The sequence below is a fragment of the Raphanus sativus genome, chromosome 1 (genome assembly GCF_000801105.2).
Source record: "Raphanus sativus cultivar WK10039 chromosome 1, ASM80110v3, whole genome shotgun sequence".
Taxonomy (NCBI): Eukaryota; Viridiplantae; Streptophyta; class Magnoliopsida; order Brassicales; family Brassicaceae; genus Raphanus; species Raphanus sativus.
This window is the reverse complement of record NC_079511.1, coordinates 8310484-8329722: the sequence shown is the minus strand read 5'-3', so window position 1 is coordinate 8329722 and position 19239 is coordinate 8310484. Positions and strand designations below refer to the sequence as shown.

The window sequence follows — 19239 nt, the reverse complement described above, 5'->3', positions numbered from 1 at the left end:
TCTACATGAAATGACAAAGAACCTCAGATCAATAAATACATTATACATATGTACTTGTATTTACACAATATATATCCAACAATTTATCACAAACTTAAACAAATGTAAATACAAACGGCACTGTACAATATCATTTACCTAGTAATGATTTTTTTGTCAACCCCAGTAATGATAATTCACAAATCACAACTCTTGACGACGATTCAACCTCTTCTCGAAGATATGTTGATAAAGCTTCTTTGTCCGGAACACCAACACACATGCGACAAGAAAACCGAGGAAAGCCACGGATGCAATAATCACAAAGGACAACCGGAAACAGTGAGGACCATAACACATGTTACCTTCTCCAACAATGGTCTTATCATAGATATAACCAATCAATCTCACAGAGAAAATATATGAACCCATGGGACTAGCAATTGAAATGGTGTTATAGATTGTTCCCATATGCTTAACCCCGAACAACTCTGACGTAATCGTCGGCATTAACGACCATTGTGAGCCATAACATATCCCTACGATGACCGAACCGACGTATAGGTTTCCTTCAAAACCAGAGGCTATGATCAGATGGCCTATGGTCATGGCTCCTAGAGTTGTAGCCATTAGCAACGGACGTGGCCATCCTTTCTTGTGTAGCAAAGCATCCGAGGCATATCCAGCTCCAAACCGACCAATAAAGTTCCATATGTTCCACAAAGACAGCAATGCGTTTATCTCCACGTTAGAGTAACGAAGAGACTCACCTATTTGTCTCATGTTGTTAATCGTCGAGATCCCTGATCCCATTCCACACACCATCGCAAGAAACAGCAACCAGAAGTCTAGATTACGCATAGCTTGCAAGAGATTCAAGCTTTTATCTTCAAACACAACCAACCTCTCGCCAGAGGTTGTTGCTTCGAGATTGTCCACCAGGGGAGAATAAAATGGTTTCTCGATATTGTCTCTACGTGCTCTCACCGCAATCAGTAGAGGCGAGGCAAGGAGAATGAGTAGAACCGCAAGCGTTACGGTATTGGCCCATGATGATAAACCAAGAGTGCTCTTCAAAGTGATAGTGATCGTAAGGTAAGCTGCAATGATTAGAGACAAAGTTGATAAACCATCTAAATGCTTCTTCTCGTCGACCGTGCTTGTCTCATATATCCTGACTAGTGGCATCACTAATAGAGAAAGAAGTGAAGGTACTATTGCAAGTAGAAGAATGAAACTCTTTGGATCTCCAGGGCATATTGTTTCATAGAGTTGTATTAACATTGCTCCACTTAGGCCAACAAAACCCTGCAAAGAACAAGCCCGACGCATAAGATTAAGGTTCAAAATAGGCTTGGCGATTCACGTACCCGTTCGGGTTTGGATTAGAATTTTGAGTTTTAGGATTAAGCTTTGCAGGTCTCATTGAGTTTTATTTATGTTCAAGTCGGATTCGATTAATTTAATAATACTTTGAGTCCATGTATCATATACCATTTGGATCCGGATTTATTTTCGATCCAAACTCATTTCAGGTTGAGTTAATATTTTTTATCACGATGATAATACAAAGATAAATCTTAATACAAATTCTCAAAAAACGAAATTACTAGTATCAATCCAGTAAAAGGTCGACGTATTAACATATGAGAAAACACATTTCGTTGTGAGAGCATATTTTGCAATGAAATCCGTGTGAGTATTACTCGTTCTGGCCTCGTAGACCATGTTGCTGTTTTGGTAGGTATTCCATAGAGTTTAGAACTCCCGGAGTTAATAATACTCTTAGATTTTGTATCTCACGGTTGGATCAAAACAAACATGAGTTAAAATTAAATATTTAAGATATTGATTTAGATTTCATACCTATTTTGGATATTAGTTCAAATCTTTGGACACCTATTTAGATTCCATACCTATTTTGGGGGTTTACGAATTTTCATGTACATGTTTGTGTACTCGGTCCGATTCTTATAATGTTCGAAATATCTTGTAACTGTTTGGGTAATTTTTACATATAAAATCAGGTATTCAATCTAGTTTTCGGTTAAATTAACAGATCGAGATCAGTTTACAAATGTCTATGCCTAGTTTAAGATATCTAAATTGGGCCTAAACAGTAGATGATAAATCAAATCTAAGCAGATAAAATTAGATAAAGGACTTTAATTACCTTCATAATACCAACGGCAGTGCCGCCATAATCGGCGAAATTTTCAAGGGAGCTCACAACGTTGGCCGTGTTAAGAAACGTTAAAGACTGAGCAGCTATTAGCATAAACAGACACATAACCGGAACCGGCGGTTGTCTAATCAAACCGGTCACGGAAGCCCATATAAGGAAATAACCGGTGAAGGACAAAACCGCTCCGACCAAGATCACCAGCCACGGACCTCCTCTACCTTCCCGTCCGTCACGGCGACGGTGATTGAAGGTGGTTGCAGTGTACAAAAGTCCAGATAAAACGCCGACGTTACCACCAATGTCTTTGAAGACGGAGACTGTGTCAAGGGTTGATTGGTCGTATGATTGAGATGATTTCAAGATGGCCGAGTAGATTCCGAAGGTGTAAGAACCTCCTAACGTGCACTGGATCCATATGCTCGCTGTCATAGCCATCCATTTCGTTCTCATACTCGCCACCGCCATCTTCCGCCGTGCGTTTTAAGCCGGAGAATAAAACAAAAGCTAAAATCGTTTTCTACCTCCTGGCGCAAACTAACATGCACGAACATTTGATATTTTCTTCCCTTTGTGTGTACGTGTATAATAAAGTAATGGTGGATTTATCATATGATGTTTGAAAAAACTAAAAAATTGATATAAAAATAAAATAATGCAGATAAAATAGAAAAGAAAGACTGAAAAATGTTAGTAAACGACAATTACATTGATCATAAATGGCGGACATGGCATGGGGTCAAGTATAATCCCGACACAAGTGTGTATGATTAAAGCCTCTTATTGCTTGCTCCACTTTCTTAATATAATCTCAGATATATTATTGCAAGAGAAAGATTCCAATTGAAAAGCAGAAGACAAAATGACTGGAGAGAGAGTTAGTCCAAGTCTTTCCCTAACCTTAACTTACGACACAAGCTAAACATCAGCTAAAAAAAAGCAAAACAAACACTCACAGAAATGCATCCTCTCAACATAAGACCGAAGCAACCACCTGTTGAGAGACTCACCACATCCACAGAACTGTGACATAGAAACTTAATATAACATAAATATGTTTGTATCAGAATATGAGCTTTTTAACAATTGTATTTTATGAGATTAAGAATATACTAAATAACATATATCATTTTTCTTCTAACAGTAATCTATTAATATTTTAAAGTTATTCAATAAAAATTACTATAAATGTTCTACATCCAACTATATTGCACTAAAAATACTGTAAAATTCAAACAACATAACCAATAAAAAAAGAAGACATAAATACTACATAAGGAGAAGAAAACATAAAAATCAAAACTCAATGAAAATATCTTAAAATGAGCAAAACCCAATTATATATTGATATATATATATATATATATATATATATATATATATATAACATGAAAAACTCACATAAATCATCAATTCTTGTGACGTGAAGTATAAAGAATTGTCTGAATTAGGGGCCCAAAAATTATCATAATATACAGGGAGGGGGCTAAGGCAATTGCCTTTTTATTCTAAGGGTAATCACGACTCTGCAGACCACATCCAACAAACAATGAGTTTCCATTTCCCGTGAGAAAAGGTGAACCAAACATGTTGACCAGCTCTTCAACTCCTTGCTCACCATTGATGCACCAGTGACTCTACTTCGTCTTTCCCAACCATTTACTATATCAATATGAGAAGGACAAAATCCTGAGACTAGCATCTTCTTATTGATATGCTAGATCATAGCTATTACAGGAAGAGAAGGAAGGATAGAAGAGCACATGAGGAAGTGTTTTCGATAACTCCTGTTAGAGTGAAAAGTTGTAAGCTGTTGGGTTAAGCTTTTACAACTTGAAACTTGTGTCGAGACTGTTGAGTCTTTGGGTGAATTCTTGTAGGAGATTCGATTGAGAGGTTGATCGAAAAACTCACTGGGGAGTGTTTTCGATAACTCCTGTTAGAGTGAAAAGTTGTAAGCTATTTCTACAATTCTTTAATACAATGATTCCTGGAGAGATTCAACATTAGGATTGATTTCAAAAGTTTAGAGGTTTCAAGATCATATCAAGCAAGGACTACAGGACGTCAAACACATAGGTATTCAACGCTGTTACCAGCAAGGTACTTCAACCTTTGCCTATTCTGGAGTTGGTTTATGAAGAGTTGCCAAAGGAGTAGTGGAGAGAGAACTAGTACTCGCCTTGTTAATATTTTTTACGCGTAAGAAGTACTTAATTCTATTTAGGTTTGTGTAAAATATCTTTTCTGTGTAATGTATATAATTAATGGGGGTTGAGATACAAATCTATGATGATGTAGTGTATGCATGACTCTCTTTATTTTTATTTTACATGAGTACTTCTAAATATATCTTTTTAAAAAAATTTAACCTACACTTATAAATAGAATGACTTCTTCAACGTCACATATATGGTCAAAGTTATTATATGGATAAATGGTTAAAAGCAAATATTACATTTCTGGATGGGTACTTGATAAATCAAATACTTGCTTAGAACAAGTTAAAGTAATAAGCCAAATTTACAATGTCTACTTGTTGGATACTTTCATGGACCAAAAGTAAACATGAAAATGAATATTTGAGTGTGTGTCATATTTATTAGATTTTAAAAACTCTTGGCGCAAAACTGGCATACACCAAATAGCTCTTGTTTTCTTCTTGTTTCATTGTTATGAGCCAGAGAAGAAAACAAAAGCTAAAATCGTTTTCTACCTCTGGGGGCAAACTGGCATACGCCAATATTTGATTTTCTTATTTGACCAACTCTCTTTTGTTTGCATCTCTTATTGGGCTTTGACTTATTTATAGTTAGGCCCATTTGTCAAGGAGAGAGCACGTGGAGATTCTAGCTTCGCGTTCTTCACGCTACGACCACATGATAGCACGTGCGGGAGGAGACGGAACGGGGGAGGAGACGGACGGGGAGATTGATTAATCAACGGCTTGTTAACTAACGGAGAGGTCAGTTAACGGTGACCCTGGCAGTCTGACTCGTTCAAGCAATGAATGTCAGTTTTGTTGTTGTCGGAATTTAATATTTTTAATTTGGGATAATCGCATAAAAAACCCTCAAAGTGTCACTTACTAGCACTTTAAACCTTGAAATTTTTTCACTAACATTTTTAACCTTTAAAGTGACATTTGTATCATAAAAAACCTCCAAATAAAAAAATTGACCGGTTCAGCAGGTAATTTTTTTTTAAAAAATATTTAATTAATAAAATAAACAAAATAAATAAATAAAAATCCAAAAATAAATAAAAATCGAAAATTTTAATAAAATTTACAAAAATAAAAAAAATAAAAATAAAAATAAAAAAATTAAAATTTTAGAAAATTAAATAAATATATTAAAAATTAAATTATTTTCTAAAATATTAATAAAATAACTAAAAAATTAATAATAAATAATATTAAATTTAAATAGAGAAGAACTAAATAAAAAGTTCACAGTTTTTTTAAAAAATGGAAAATATAAAACTCAAAATTCAAAATTCACAAGTGACGATGATGGTTTCTCACATAACCATTAACAATGACGATAATTGTCATATCTCCAATGATAGTTTCCAACATCATCTTAAAAATGACAAAAAAATATTTTTCAAACTTTTGAATTTTCATTTTTTTGAAATATATGAATTTTTTTATTTTCTGTTTTTAGTTTGATCTCATTTATTTTTGAATTTTAATTTTCTAAATAATAATTAATTTCGGATTTTTTTCTAACTTTTTTGATTCTTATGTAATTATATATTAATTAATAAAAATCAGAAAATTAGAAAAAAATCAGAAAATTAATTAAAATTTAGAAAATTAAAATTCAAAACTAAATGAGATCAAATTAAAAAAAACAGAAAAATAAAAATTCATATATTTCAAAAAAATGAAAATTCAAAAGTTTGAAAAAGATTTTGTTTTGTCATTTTCAAGATGATGTTGGAAAATATCGTTGGAGATATGGCAATTATCGTCATTGTTAATGGTTATGTGAGAAACCATCATCGTCACTAGTGATTTTGAATTTTATATTTTCCATTTTTTTTAAAAAATTGTGAACTTTTTATTTAGTTCTTCTCTATTTAAATTTAATCTTATTTATTATTAAACTTTTAGTTATTTTTATTAATATTTTTAGAAAATAATTTAATTTTTAATATATTTATTTAATTTTCTAAAATTTTAATTTTTTTTTTGATTTTTTTCCATTTTTGTAAATTTTATTAGAATTTTTCGATTTTTATTTTTTTTGGATTTTTATTTATTTATTTTGTTTATTTTATTAATTAAATAATTATTTTTAAAAAATTACCTGCTGAACCGGTTAATTTTTCGATTTGAAATTTTTTTATGATACAAATATCACTTTGAAGGTTAAAAGTGTTAGTGAAAAAACTTCAAGGTTTAAAGTGTTAGTAACTGACACTTTGAGGGTTTTTTATGCGATTTTCCCTTTTTAATTTAATAACTCAAATATAAGTATTTGGTCACATCAAGTTATCAACCATTAAAACTTTTAACGTTTTGTCGTCATATTATAATTATTTTTCTTTTTTTCGACATAATTATTTTTTTCTTTAAATTAACTTTCTTTTTTTTTTAACAAAAATTAACTTTCATTCATAAAAAGGCAAAATACATCCCAGCAGGATTATTATTATTATTCATCTTATTTTTCTTTGGAAAACATTTATTTTTTTGAATATTATATGTCTGCTTGTACGTGTATAGTAAACTAATGATGGGTGGATACAGGATATATCATAGTGATGTTTGAAAAATTTATTCAAAAGTTGCAAGGTTTACTATATGTGATTAACATTACAGATAAAACAGTTACAAAAAAAAAACATTACAGATAGAACATGATTATTAATATAGATAAAATCATACAGTTCAAGAAAATTGTTAGTAAACGACAGTTAAATAAGTTAAAAATGGTGGGGTCACATGACTCACACGGGACCAAGTAACAATCCCGCCACAAGTGTGTATGATAAAAGCCTTCTTGGTTGTTCAATTTTGCTTAACGTCTGCATCACTTCCAATCAATTGCTTCCAATATAATAGAACTCTTAAAATCCTCCAAATATATTAATTAACAAATCTTCAATCTATAGCAGAGAAGAGCGTGACGAGGAGGAGGAGGAGGAGGATGCTCGAGCCTTTAAATAATCTGCTCCTTTTGTCAACGCGTTTCTTTCCTCTTCTTTCTTTTACTCCTTTCCTCCTCTCTTGTTTATGGTGGTGAATGGGAGTTGGAGATCCTCTTCCACTTCCGCCGGACAAGAACCTATGGGAGAAAAAACCGCTGGATATGGCGTCACCTTCTTCTTCTTCCTCCCCTTCGGTGGTTGTGATGAATGCTCGGTTGTCGGATTCTCCGGTTCTCTTATTTGTTTATTTCCACAAGGCTTTCCGTGCACAGCTGGCGGAGCTCCAACGTCTGGTCGGTAATGAGGTCCGAGACGGTTCTCATCTAGCGGTGGAGCTCCGCCGTAAGTTTGATTTCCTGAAGCTTGTTTATATGTACCATTCTGCAGCTGAAGATGAGGTTAGAAAATTAGAATCTCTCCATATGTTTAAGCTGTTTATAGATGATGAAACTCTCAATAAGGAAATATCGATTTTTTTTTTAAATACATAAATGTTCAGTAGAAATATCAAAACGTTACACTATTCTTAGAATTTAGCAAAAGTATGTCATCTTAGGTGCCAAAGACACTATTAGGACAAACAAAGATCAAAACATCTCAAAGTTATTAAAAAAAGTCAACGAGTACACGTAAACTTGAGTTTTACAACATACTCCGCTGTAATATAATTCACTATAATGGTCTTACTTTGCTCTCTGTATTCTTTTGAATCCATCTTGAATTGTTCCGATTTCATTTCTTATCACAATCACTTATGTTAATGTTTTTTTTTTTTTTTTTTGTTTATTATTGTCATGGCAGGTTATATTTTCGGCCCTGGACACACGTGTGAAGAACATTGTTTTTAATTATTCGCTTGAACATGAATCCACAGATGATCTTTTCGCTTCAATATATAATTGGCTACATGTTCTTGAAGAGGAAAGAGAGAACACGGCAGATGTTCTTCGTGAAGTTGTATTATGTATAGGTACCATTCAGTCATCCATATGTCAACATATGCTTAAAGAAGAGCGTCAGGTATATAGGTTTTGCTTGTCACACAAGTCAAACTGTCTTTCTCAATATGATTCAGAAGAAACTAATCTTTATCTTAAGTATGCAGGTGTTTCCTTTGTTAATTGAGAACTTCTCCTTTGAAGAACAAGCATCATTAGTGTGGCAATTTATCTGTAGTGTTCCAGTGATGATACTTGAAGAACTTTTCCCATGGATGATATCTTTACTCACTCTCAAGGAGAAATCTGAAGTTGAGAATTGCGTGAGAGAAGTTGTCCCAAAGGAAGTATCTCTGCAACCGGTAATATTTATATATTGAGATGTGACTTTAGCTTCTCTTCATTTTATTTTTTGGCAAAATGTAACAACATTTAAGTTTATTTCTGAAGGTTGTAAACTCTTGGTTGGTTGATGCTACTCAACCTTCTTCTTTTGGGACTCTTACAAAGATCATGAACAACTCATCTCATCAAGCAGATTTGCCAAGTGGGTTGTTTCAACATTTCTGGCAGTGGAGTAAATTATCATTTTCTATTCCAAATACAGGACACACTCTGACTAATGGTATTAAGCTTTGGCATAATGCTATTAAAATAGATCTATTAGACATTCAAACAGGATTACGCCAGTTGAATTCTCCAAGCCTTTCACTGGACCTTAATGTGCTGGTGGCTCGGCTAAACTTCCTTGCTGATATCCTTATCTTTTATGGGTAATAATAACTTTTTTTGATAATGATATGCGTAGCTTCTTGGACTTGCTTTGTTTCTTATCCTCTTTTTTATATGAGAAACTGGCCTGGTGACATACTTTATTGCAGCAATGCATTTAAGAAGTTCTTTTACCCAGTGTTTGAAGAAATTGTTGATCAACACTCTTCTGCTTCCAAACAATTTACCCTTGATGGCCATATGGAAAACTTCAAGAGGTCTCTAGACCTTGAAACTAGAACAAGGAGTGACCGTTTTGTCATTACCCTTCAGGAGAAACTTGATTCTCTCATATTGATAGTAACAAAGCAGTTTACTGTAGAGGAAACAGAGGTAAACATTTTCATATTCTTATCAACTTTTAGTCTTTTTGCTTTATTTTCAGTATTCAGATTCCAATTTACTCATTGTTTTCTAGGTATTCCCCATCATCAGCGTGAACTGCAACATTGAAATGCAGAAGCAGCTCCTATACAGGAGCCTTCATGTCCTGCCTCTTGGGTTGCTCAAGTGTGTTATAATGTGGTTTTCTTCTCAGTTATCAGAAGATCAATCTGAATCAATTATTCAGTTCTTAAGCTGGGAAGATTCCTTTCCCAATAAACCTTTTGCCCATCTCTTGTTGCAGTGGTTTCGCTTCAGTTATTCTGGCAAAACATCACTTGAAAGTTTCTGGGATGAGCTCTCCTTTATGTTCAAACCGAGACGTCATGTTGAAGAGGAACACACTGAAGTAGCTTCTGGTTCTGGTCCTTGTTTTCTTGTATCTATTGATCTACCCACTGGTTACATGAAGGAGACACCCTACTCTAGTGCAATGAATCAACAAATACTTATCCCAGTAAAGCTCAAGCCTCTTCAACAGCTTCCTGGTCTTCTTGGTGACAAGAAAACTGGCGATGATCAGTTACTTATGGACTTGAAACCAATCGATCTGCTTTTCTTCTTCCACAAGGCAATGCAGAAAGATCTAGACTACCTTGTATGTGGTTCAGCTCGGCTAGCATCAGACTGTAGCTTCCTTGGAGAGTTTCATCAACGGTTTCATCTTATAAAGTTCTTGTATCAGATACATTCAGATGCAGAGGATGAGATTGCATTTCCAGCTCTGGAGGCAAAGGGCAAACTACAAAACATTAGTAAGTCATACAGTATTGATCACCAACTTGAAGTTGAACACCTAGATAAAGTATCATTCCTTTTGAATGAGATGGCAGCACTGGACCACTACATGAATGCGAAGTATGTGAAGCTGTGTATGAGCCTCCAAGATGTATGCAAATCCATTCATAAGCTATTGTCTGAGCATCTCCACCGCGAAGAAACCGAGCTCTGGTACTTGTTCAGGGACTGCTTCACTACAGAAGAACAGGAAAAAATCATAGCGTGTATGCTTGGAAGAATGAGTGGAGAAATATTGCAGGATATGATTCCATGGCTAATGGAATCTTTGATCCCTGGTGAACAGCGTGCTGTGATGTCCTTATGGCGTCAAGCCACAAGAAAAACCATGTTTGGTGAATGGTTAACAGAATGGTATACTAGTCAAGCTGTAGGAGAAGAAGAAACAGGAGAAGCAAACAAGGAATCATCTGAGGATTCAGATCCACTAGATATTGTCTGGAAATATCTCTTTGAAGGCAGCAAACCTCTTGAAGTTTTAAAGAAAGATTCAAAGGGTACCATGAATAAGCTACTTGGAAAGGATGCTCTTAATAACAACAAGGCAGAAGAAAAAGAGAAAAATCATAAAGAAATCTCAGAAGGTAAGAAGGTATGTACAGGAGGAGCTGAAGAAAGAAGGCACACCGAGCAAACTGTCAGTAACTGCCAGATGGGAAGCTCTGCTCAAGCTTTTAAAATGGCTCACAAACAAAACCAATATGGCCAAGACATTAGATATGAGTACCTCTTATCAATGAGTCAGGAGAGTGTGGAGGCTACACTTAGAAGGATATCTCTTGACTCTGATTTGGATCCTCAGAAAAAATCATACATCATGCAGAATTTTTTAATGAGGTAAGTGCTACCATATTATAATTAGTCAAGTCCTCTGTTTAGTCTTTTACATATCTGTGTTTAGAAACACTTAGGAACGGCTAGGTGTCCAAGAATCACCTTCATGATATTCTAAATATGATGTTGTTCTTTGTTGGGACTTACACACTAGGTTGTATATTTTTTCAGCCGCTGGATAGCCACACAGAGGATACATAATCTTGAACCATCCACTCTGGCAAACAATAGAGAAGCAGTTCCTGGTCAACATCAATCTTATCGAGATCCTCACAAGAATATCCTTGGTTGCAAACATTACAAGAGGAGTTGCAAGCTTCTTGCTCCTTGTTGCAACCACCTCTTCACATGCATACGGTGCCATGATGAAGAGGTTGATCACTTAATTGATAGGTAGTGGCACATGTTTGTTTGTTTCTATTTCCATCTTGTTTCACCTCACACACAACCTCTGATATTTTTTTAATGCTTATTACAGGAAGCAGATTACAAAGATGATGTGTATGAAATGCATGACAATCCAACCATTAGGTGCTACCTGCTCAAATGTTTCATGCAATTCATCAATGGGAAAATATTACTGCAAAATATGCAAACTATTTGAGGATGATAGGTAAAAAATTATTTCTGCTTCAGCATCTATTCATTGCATTTTCTGACGAAATGTTTGTTTTTGTTGTGTGTTTTGACTTACTTATAGGGAAATATATCATTGTCCCTACTGCAATCTATGCCGAGTAGGGAAAGGATTGGGGATTGATTACTTCCACTGCATGAAATGCAACGCTTGTATGTCACGGACTTTAGTAGAACATGTATGCATAGAGAAGTGCTTAGAAGATAATTGCCCGATTTGTCATGAGTACATTTTTACCTCGAATTCTCCTGTGAAGGCTCTTCCATGTGGTCATGTGATGCATTCAACATGCTTTCAGGTACTTAAATATCTCAGAATACGTTTGACACCAAACATATGCTAAACACTTTTACCTATGGGTGTCTGTTTTTTTTTTGGTTGTAGGAGTACACATGTTCACATTACACATGCCCTATCTGCAGCAAGTCACTAGGCGATATGCAGGTTAGTTACACCAAAAGTCTGGTTCTATCCTTGAACAAATACATAAAGATCAGTCCCAGAAGAGATTATCTAATGCTACTAAAAAAAAGAAAAAGAGAGAGAGAGAGAGATTAAAACATACAATTTGGTTACCAACAATTCATCATGAGAAGTGTCACCATTGTTAATTTTAGTTCCTCTCGTCACACGCAGGTGTACTTTAGAATGTTAGATGCACTGCTCGCAGAACAAAAGATGCCAGATGAATACTTAAACCAAACTCAGGTTCCTCTCTGTTCTCTCTGGATCTTATGCAAAGTATCATCCATCCATTAGTTGTCTAGGTTTTTAAGCTAAACACAAGATGGTTTGGTTGCAGGTAATACTATGTAATGACTGTGGTAGAAAGGGAAACGCCCCTTACCACTGGCTTCATCACAAGTGCTCTTCTTGTGCCTCCTACAACACCAGACTTCTCTAGTGCTTCCAGTTTCACTTCTTGTACATGAGCAAGTCTTAAGACATTTTTTGTTTCTTTCTTTTTTTGAAAGCATTTGATTTTGTATGAAAAATAATACTCAGCATACAGTTCGTTAAAACACATTTAAACTCAGATATATTATTGCAAGAGGAAGATACAAATGACTGGAGAGAGATAAGTATTATCCCTAACCTTAACTTATGACTTACAAAGCTAAACAATAAATAAAATGCAATCGGACAAAAGAGAAAGATAAAACCCTAAAAATGAGAAACAAACAACACTCACATCAAATGCATCCTCTCAACATAAGACTGCAGCAACCACCTGTTCAGAGGCTCACCACACCCAACGAAACAACCTGAGTTTCCACTCTCCGTGAAAAACGGTGAACCAAACATGTTGAGCAGCTCTTCAACTGCTTGTCTCACCATTGATGTACCGGTCACTCTGCTACGTCTTCCCCAGCCAGTTACTATATCAATCCGAGAAGGACAGGTTCCGGAGACTAGCATCTGCTTACGGAACCAACCAAGCGTCCTAGACAAAGCGGTTACTGCAGTTCCTTCTGACATTACATGGAGATTGATAAGCCAGTAGCTGCTGCTTTTCTCCCTTAACGCATCAGGGAAAACGTTCTTCTGTGCTGCAACTTCCCAAACAGACCCCGCCTCTTCTTTCTGCCCTGACTTGTGTAGAAAGTCAACCACCGCGTCCACCAGTCCTCGCTTGCTCTCTCTGTCTTCGCTGTGCATCAGATCCAAGAAGTTGTTCACATGATCACGCACGTTTTGCCCATCAGGGCCTGCAGATGGCATCTTGAGGAGAAACATGTGTGCTGGATGACCCGTGCTTGCCATTAGCTGACCACAGTAACCCATATCAAGTTTTGACCGACCATCTGTGCAACAACTCAAGAGTAACGTGTATGTCTGCAAAGAAGGGCGTAGACCAAGGGCAAGCATGTTCTGTAACAACTCATACGCTTCCGCTATCTTGTTAACCCTAAGGAAGGTACTAAGAAGAGAATTGCAAGTAGGAACATTAGGTAGCAAACCAGCATGAAGCATTGCTTGGTACCAGTACCACGCCTTTTCCACATTACCAGCTTTCCCCCACAAATCAACCAAAAGACCATAAACCGGCTCGTCAGGAATCCAATTATGCTGCTGCATCTCAGTGAAAACAGCCTCTGCTTCCTCTAGATACCCACAGTGTCCAAGCACCTCCATCACAATGCTATACGTCACTTTGTCAGGCTTAAACCCAGCGTTTTGCATGTCACGGTAAAGCCTCAACGCGCTCTGGTAGTTTCTCGCTTTGGCATGCAAGTCTATCATGATGTTGTAGGTCACCAAGTTAGGTGTACAGCCCTGATCAACCATCTCACAAAAGAGCTTGTGCGCAGCGGGTAAATGTCCAGCTTTCCCAAGACAGTTTATGATGACACTGTAAGTGAAAGTGTCAGTTGAAATACCTGCTGCTTCCATTCTCTGGTGCATATCCATGGCAATATCGAGAAACCCAGCCTTGGCATGAATGTCAATAAGAGTACAGTACGTTACACGGTCAGGTCTGCATCCAGCCGCTTGCATTTGATTGAACACATCCATAGCTTCATTAAGATAATTAGCACGGCCATAGCTGTGGATAAGTCTGTTATACGTGACCGTATTTGGCCGACATCCATCTCTAACCATCTCATCTAGAAGCGTGTTTATCGCGCAAAACTGTTTAGCACGGCCGAGGTTGCCAACCATAGTGGTGTAAGTGTGCTCATCATGCTTAAACTTAGGTTGCCTTTTAAGCCAGTAGAAGAAACCAAGAGCGTTTCCATAGTCATTCATCTTCTTGAGAACTTGGTTTGCTTGGTATGGACCCATCGTTAGCCGGAGATTCTCAAGGGCCTCTTCAGCAGCAGGGCCCCACCTGAATGTTTTCAAAATGCTGGAAACGTTTTCCACCTCTTTGACATTACAATACTGCCTTGATGATGTCAGAGCTTGTCCCGTATTACAATACTGCCTTGATGATGTCAGAGCAGACCCTGAAGCTACTTTCATCATTTCGTTTGGCACAAACCTGTTTGAATCAATGTTGTTGTGTCTTTGCAACATGCTTGTCCTCTTGCCAGATGCGTGATGATACCGTTTCTGCACTGAGACTTGTTTGAATCCTCTAACAAATCCTGATTCCTTAGCAGCCCCTCCTCGGAAGTTGCTACTGTGATTTCTTGTCTTACCAACTGAAGACTCCTTTGCAGCTGGTCTAGGGTAAGCTTTGGCTAACTCCTCTCTTCTTATAACCTTCACATTAGAAGACTTGACGCTTGTGATAGGCCGAGCTGGATCCACCATACAGCTCTTCCCTAGTCCAAACACTTCACTCCCTCCATCAGATGAAGGAAGCTTAAAGTTGGCTAAATCAGACAAAATACTAACCGCTGCAACACCGGCTCTGAAAATCTGATCCCCAATAGGTACTGAAGAAGAAGAAGCTTCTGTTGATGCATAAGTAACCGAGTTTGATTTACTAGGCAAAGCAGGAGAAGAAGAGCAAACATCCTGTGGTAACAGAGATGGCCGACCAGAACCATCAACCTTCTTTAGAACAACCGGTTTGTTATCTGCTGCCTCTCCTGGTAATATGCTTTCCACCACAAGAGGCTTACGGACATTAATACTGGACGGTAGTTTCCCAGCCTGTGCAGCTTCGTTCCTAAGTTGCTGCTGGCGTCTTGAGACACAAGGGTCATCGTAAGAAGAAGAACTCCCATCAGCTGCACTTGATCTAGATCCACTAAGAAAAAAGGATCTTGCTGAACTTGAAAGTTTGCTGATTTGCTGTGGACGCATCATTTCTCTGCAGTAAATATGAATACTCAAAAGATTCATATATATAAACCAAACCAAACTCTCTGTTACATTACTACAACAACTTAGCTTCGTCTCAACAAGTCAAAGTCTTAAACTTTATTGTATATATACTCACAAGTGAATCATAAGCACACTTCGAAATAAGTCAAATTCAAAATAAAAAGTCTAAATACTTTTTCCACATCACTCCCAAAAGTTTGAGACAACAAAGACAAAAAAAAAAACACGAAACAAATCGTGTGATTGAAAGAAAGTGAAGATTAAAACACAACCCAGAGAACATCGTCCAGTGATTAAGGAGAAGAGATCACTAGTCACCTGATAGAGACGGAGGAGCTCAGTAGCTAAAGTTATGGTTTTGGTTTCCCTGTGAGAGACTCTTCAGACGGAACTGAAAACAATGGAGGCGAAAAGATCGTCTTCTTGCCTTCTTCTACTCTTCAAGGGCATGTTGGCTCACACGGAAATGGAGGCTGTGAATTCATCAAGGTCACAACTTTTTTTTTCTTTTGCTCTCTGTTTTTATAGTTTTCACAGAAACCCCTAATCTTTCGTTTGTTTCTAAATATTACACTATAGTCTTATTCCTTTTAGTTTTTGCTCTATTTTTTTTTTAAAATAGGATTTGTCTTTTACCTACACTTTCAGAAATTGGCTCTCTCACAGTTAACCAGTAAAATGATGAAATTCTTATTTTTCTTTTATCCCTCTTTGATTTCTTGAGTAGCATTTTTTCTGGTGCTAATTTTCAAAATAAAGTTTGTTTTTGGGTATTTTTGAAAGAATCTATGGCTTTGGCCTTTGGCTATAAAAGGAGGAGCACAAGTTAAGCCCCTTTTCGCAATTTCTTCTTTTACCTTTTCCACCTTTGGCCATTTCTTCTTTGCAACGTAGAAGCTTTGCCTTCCTCAAGTTTGGCAAGTCTTCGTTGTACACGTGGTGTTTGCTTTCATGTCTTGCCCGTGACTTGTCATGTTACTTTAGTATTCAAAGTGATTGTTCTTTCTTCTGGTATTTGAGAGATATATTTGGGTGGAGGTTGTGCAATGGGAACTTTTAACGGAGACAAATAAGATAACAAATGTGAATAGTTTGCCTGTAACTCTATAAGCAAGCAATTTAGTTTACCAAAAAAAAAAAAAAATTCTATAAGCAATCAAGAATGATTGTATTGCAGTTTGCTTAAATCTTCAAGGCCTTTCTCTCCGTTCATTATGATTAATTAAAAAACAAAAGGTGGGCTCTTAAATCTCAATTGGCCCATTTATCTCGTTGTATTTACAAACTGAGAAGACCCGTTTATTTAACAGTAATAAAGAAAACCCACAGATGCAAAGGTTCTGACAAATACTATTAAGGATTGTATCTTGGGCTTTTTTTTTTTAAGTACAGACTAGAAACGTCCTACAGAAACATACTTTTGGGGCTGACAATAAGTTGTATGCAAAAAGTTGGCGTAACAACATGCAGCCACGACATTTGAGTTGAACCCATCATTTTTTTTTTTGCTAACTTGTAAATATCATAAATGATGAAAAGAGTTTACATAAGTAAAGATCTAAAATTTGATCTCATCTTGGCAAAAAGAAAATAAAAACAAGATGAATCATTAGAAAAACTACAAGAACAAACACAGCTGCTCTTATCTAATCCAAAGGATCATGAGATCCTTGAAAAGCTTGTTGTGTCTCCTGGATGAGATGATATTTTTCACTTCCCTGTCTATCCCCTGAAACACAATTGATGAAGGCACTACTTGGTGGTTATGGATAAAATTGGGAGTTGAACCCATCATCCCAATTTTTTCCAAACATAATCATTCTCTTCGACAAATAGATCTCAACTTTTCCAAATTTTTGTCACATCTTTGATTATAGTTTAGCTTTCACTCTATGTCAGCTTTAAATTAGTTGCCTACGATAATTCATGGCCATCATATTCTTTTCCAAATATTGTCACGTTTTCTAATTGTATTTTCACTTTCTGCCAGCTTTAATTTATGTTGCTGACGATAAAGTTCTGAGAGCAATGCATGAATAATAGTTTCAGTTCAAGTTTTTTTCAGTAGGTTCATAAATAGGAGTGTGAAAGGTCTTGCCGGGCAATAAATTGAAAACCGCTGCTTTCTGACCTACCACATATTAATATGACCGAATCATTTGACAAAAATAAACGTATAAAATACTTCTTATGATACCATATATAGCTTTGATACAAAATCACTTCAACGTCTACGTACTTTTTTTTTGACTAAACAACGTCTACGTACTTAATCCACCCACATCACATCTATACTATTAAATTACAAGCACATTTGGATTTTTACTCTGTTTACCCCTATTAAAGAGGTTTTTTTTTGTATTCATTAATGACATTTTGGACATTCTGCATTGGTTTCTTTTTTAATTGTTTTTGGTTTGTCATTAACCACCGGTTTCCTAATTCAATTTTGGTATGTGATTATTCCGTGTTTTATACTGCATCATTTTAATATTTTTCCAACCGGACATGTTTGAAACTGCATCGTTTTTTCTCAAACTATTTAATGGTTTGGTTTTAAACCGCTTTTTCCTAAATATAATCCCAACTATCTAACAAAAATTATTTATAAAAAATAAAAATTGTTTATTGGTTCAACCGGTAACCGGATTTCGATTTTAGTAGTTTTTATTGGATTTTTAAATTTTGTTTTTTTTTCAAACCCGAACTGAATTTATATTTGATCAACCGGTAGTCCGTTCAACCGCAGGTCTAAGTCGAATTTCAAAACACCGATCAAAACTATAAAACTGTTATATTGATTTATATTTAAAATATCTAATTCAAAATTAAAAACCTAAAAATACATATATAATATAGTTTTACCGAACATAAATCTAGATATAAAATACATATATGAGACAGATTATATAAATACATATACAAGACGGATTATATAAATGTGATTATATAAAATTTTCACCAAACATAAACTCGCGCTTTGAAAACGCGGGTCAAAATCTAGTGTACCTTAAAACAAAAGCATTTGAGTATAGTGGACGCCGTATTGTACATCCAACAAGAACGAGAGCGAGTATGAAACTGACTTGTAGAGAAGTCGGGAAAGGAAGACTTGTGGTTTCTGAACCAGACATAAATAATGTTTTCATTGATTTTTAATTATGTTGACTTCAGTTATTGAAAAATTCGGTCAAATTTTTTGTTTGGGTTATAAGACTTTCTTAATCTTGTAATTGACGGTCTTCTTCACACTTAATTTGTTCTTTTTTTGTCGGCAATTTCTTCCTATCTAGAATCTAGGAAGGCAAAACGCTTTAGTTGTCGTTTACCATTTGTAAATTGATAGGTTTGAGTCGTTTGACAGTCATATATTCACATTCACAGGTTATATCTAGAACTAGAAACATATGACGGATCAGACCCGTCCCTGCTATAAGGCAACTAAAGCATCTGTTTTAGGCCACACGACACAAACAGAAAATTAAGGCCACATGTCTATGAGTGTTAGTTAGGTCAAATGGTTTATTAGGTTGATTTGAGTTAGACATACTGTAATTTGATTTTGATCCTCCATATGACCAAAATAGTTTTAACTTTCAACATTCGATGAATTTATATATTTTTGTATAGGTTGGTTGTTACTATTTTATTGTTGGTATTTATATAAGAGGCCACATAATTTTTTTGTGCTTTAGGCCACCCCAAATTTTGGGACGGCACTGTGACGGATTACAAACTTATAACCATTAAATTGGTTAAGCTCTTTACATTCAAGT

General features: G+C 35.8%; 3 protein-coding genes across 6 annotated transcripts; 1 reads left to right on the top strand and 2 right to left on the bottom strand.

Moving 5' to 3' along the window:
- Window positions 1–8: 8 nt before the first annotated feature.
- On the bottom strand, window positions 9–2753 carry LOC108852043 (uncharacterized). Its single transcript, XM_018625534.2, has 2 exons — window positions 2153–2753; window positions 9–1287 (listed from the first exon to the last, which is right to left on the bottom strand). Exons 1-2 carry the CDS (start codon window positions 2627–2629, stop codon window positions 184–186), a joined length of 1581 nt encoding a protein of 526 aa, XP_018481036.1. The 5' UTR covers window positions 2630–2753; the 3' UTR covers window positions 9–183.
- A 4437-nt stretch (window positions 2754–7190) lies between these two features.
- LOC108808794 (zinc finger protein BRUTUS-like At1g18910) lies at window positions 7191–12719 on the top strand. 3 transcript variants are annotated; one of them, XM_018580901.2, is made up of 13 exons: window positions 7191–7719; window positions 8123–8341; window positions 8427–8621; window positions 8710–9032; window positions 9141–9363; window positions 9449–10169; window positions 10248–11049; window positions 11218–11439; window positions 11525–11659; window positions 11747–11981; window positions 12068–12127; window positions 12320–12391; window positions 12486–12719. In XM_018580901.2, exons 1-13 carry the CDS (start codon window positions 7417–7419, stop codon window positions 12585–12587), a joined length of 3612 nt encoding a protein of 1203 aa, XP_018436403.1. In that variant the 5' UTR covers window positions 7191–7416; the 3' UTR covers window positions 12588–12719. The 3 variants fall into 3 exon arrangements, with proteins under 3 accessions (XP_018436403.1, XP_018436397.1, XP_056865147.1); XM_018580895.2 differs by having other exon boundaries at window positions 9449–11049; XM_057009167.1 differs by having other exon boundaries at window positions 7526–7663; window positions 9449–11049.
- LOC108808808 (pentatricopeptide repeat-containing protein At1g18900) lies at window positions 12696–15964 on the bottom strand. 2 transcript variants are annotated; one of them, XM_057009173.1, is made up of 3 exons: window positions 15782–15964; window positions 14613–15449; window positions 12696–14573 (listed from the first exon to the last, which is right to left on the bottom strand). In XM_057009173.1, the coding sequence occupies exons 2-3, from the start codon at window positions 15443–15445 to the stop codon at window positions 12872–12874; spliced, it is 2535 nt and encodes an 844-aa protein (XP_056865153.1). In that variant the 5' UTR covers window positions 15446–15449; window positions 15782–15964; the 3' UTR covers window positions 12696–12871. The 2 variants fall into 2 exon arrangements, with proteins under 2 accessions (XP_056865153.1, XP_018436413.1); XM_018580911.2 differs by having other exon boundaries at window positions 12696–15449.
- Between the last annotated feature and the right edge of the window lie 3275 nt (window positions 15965–19239).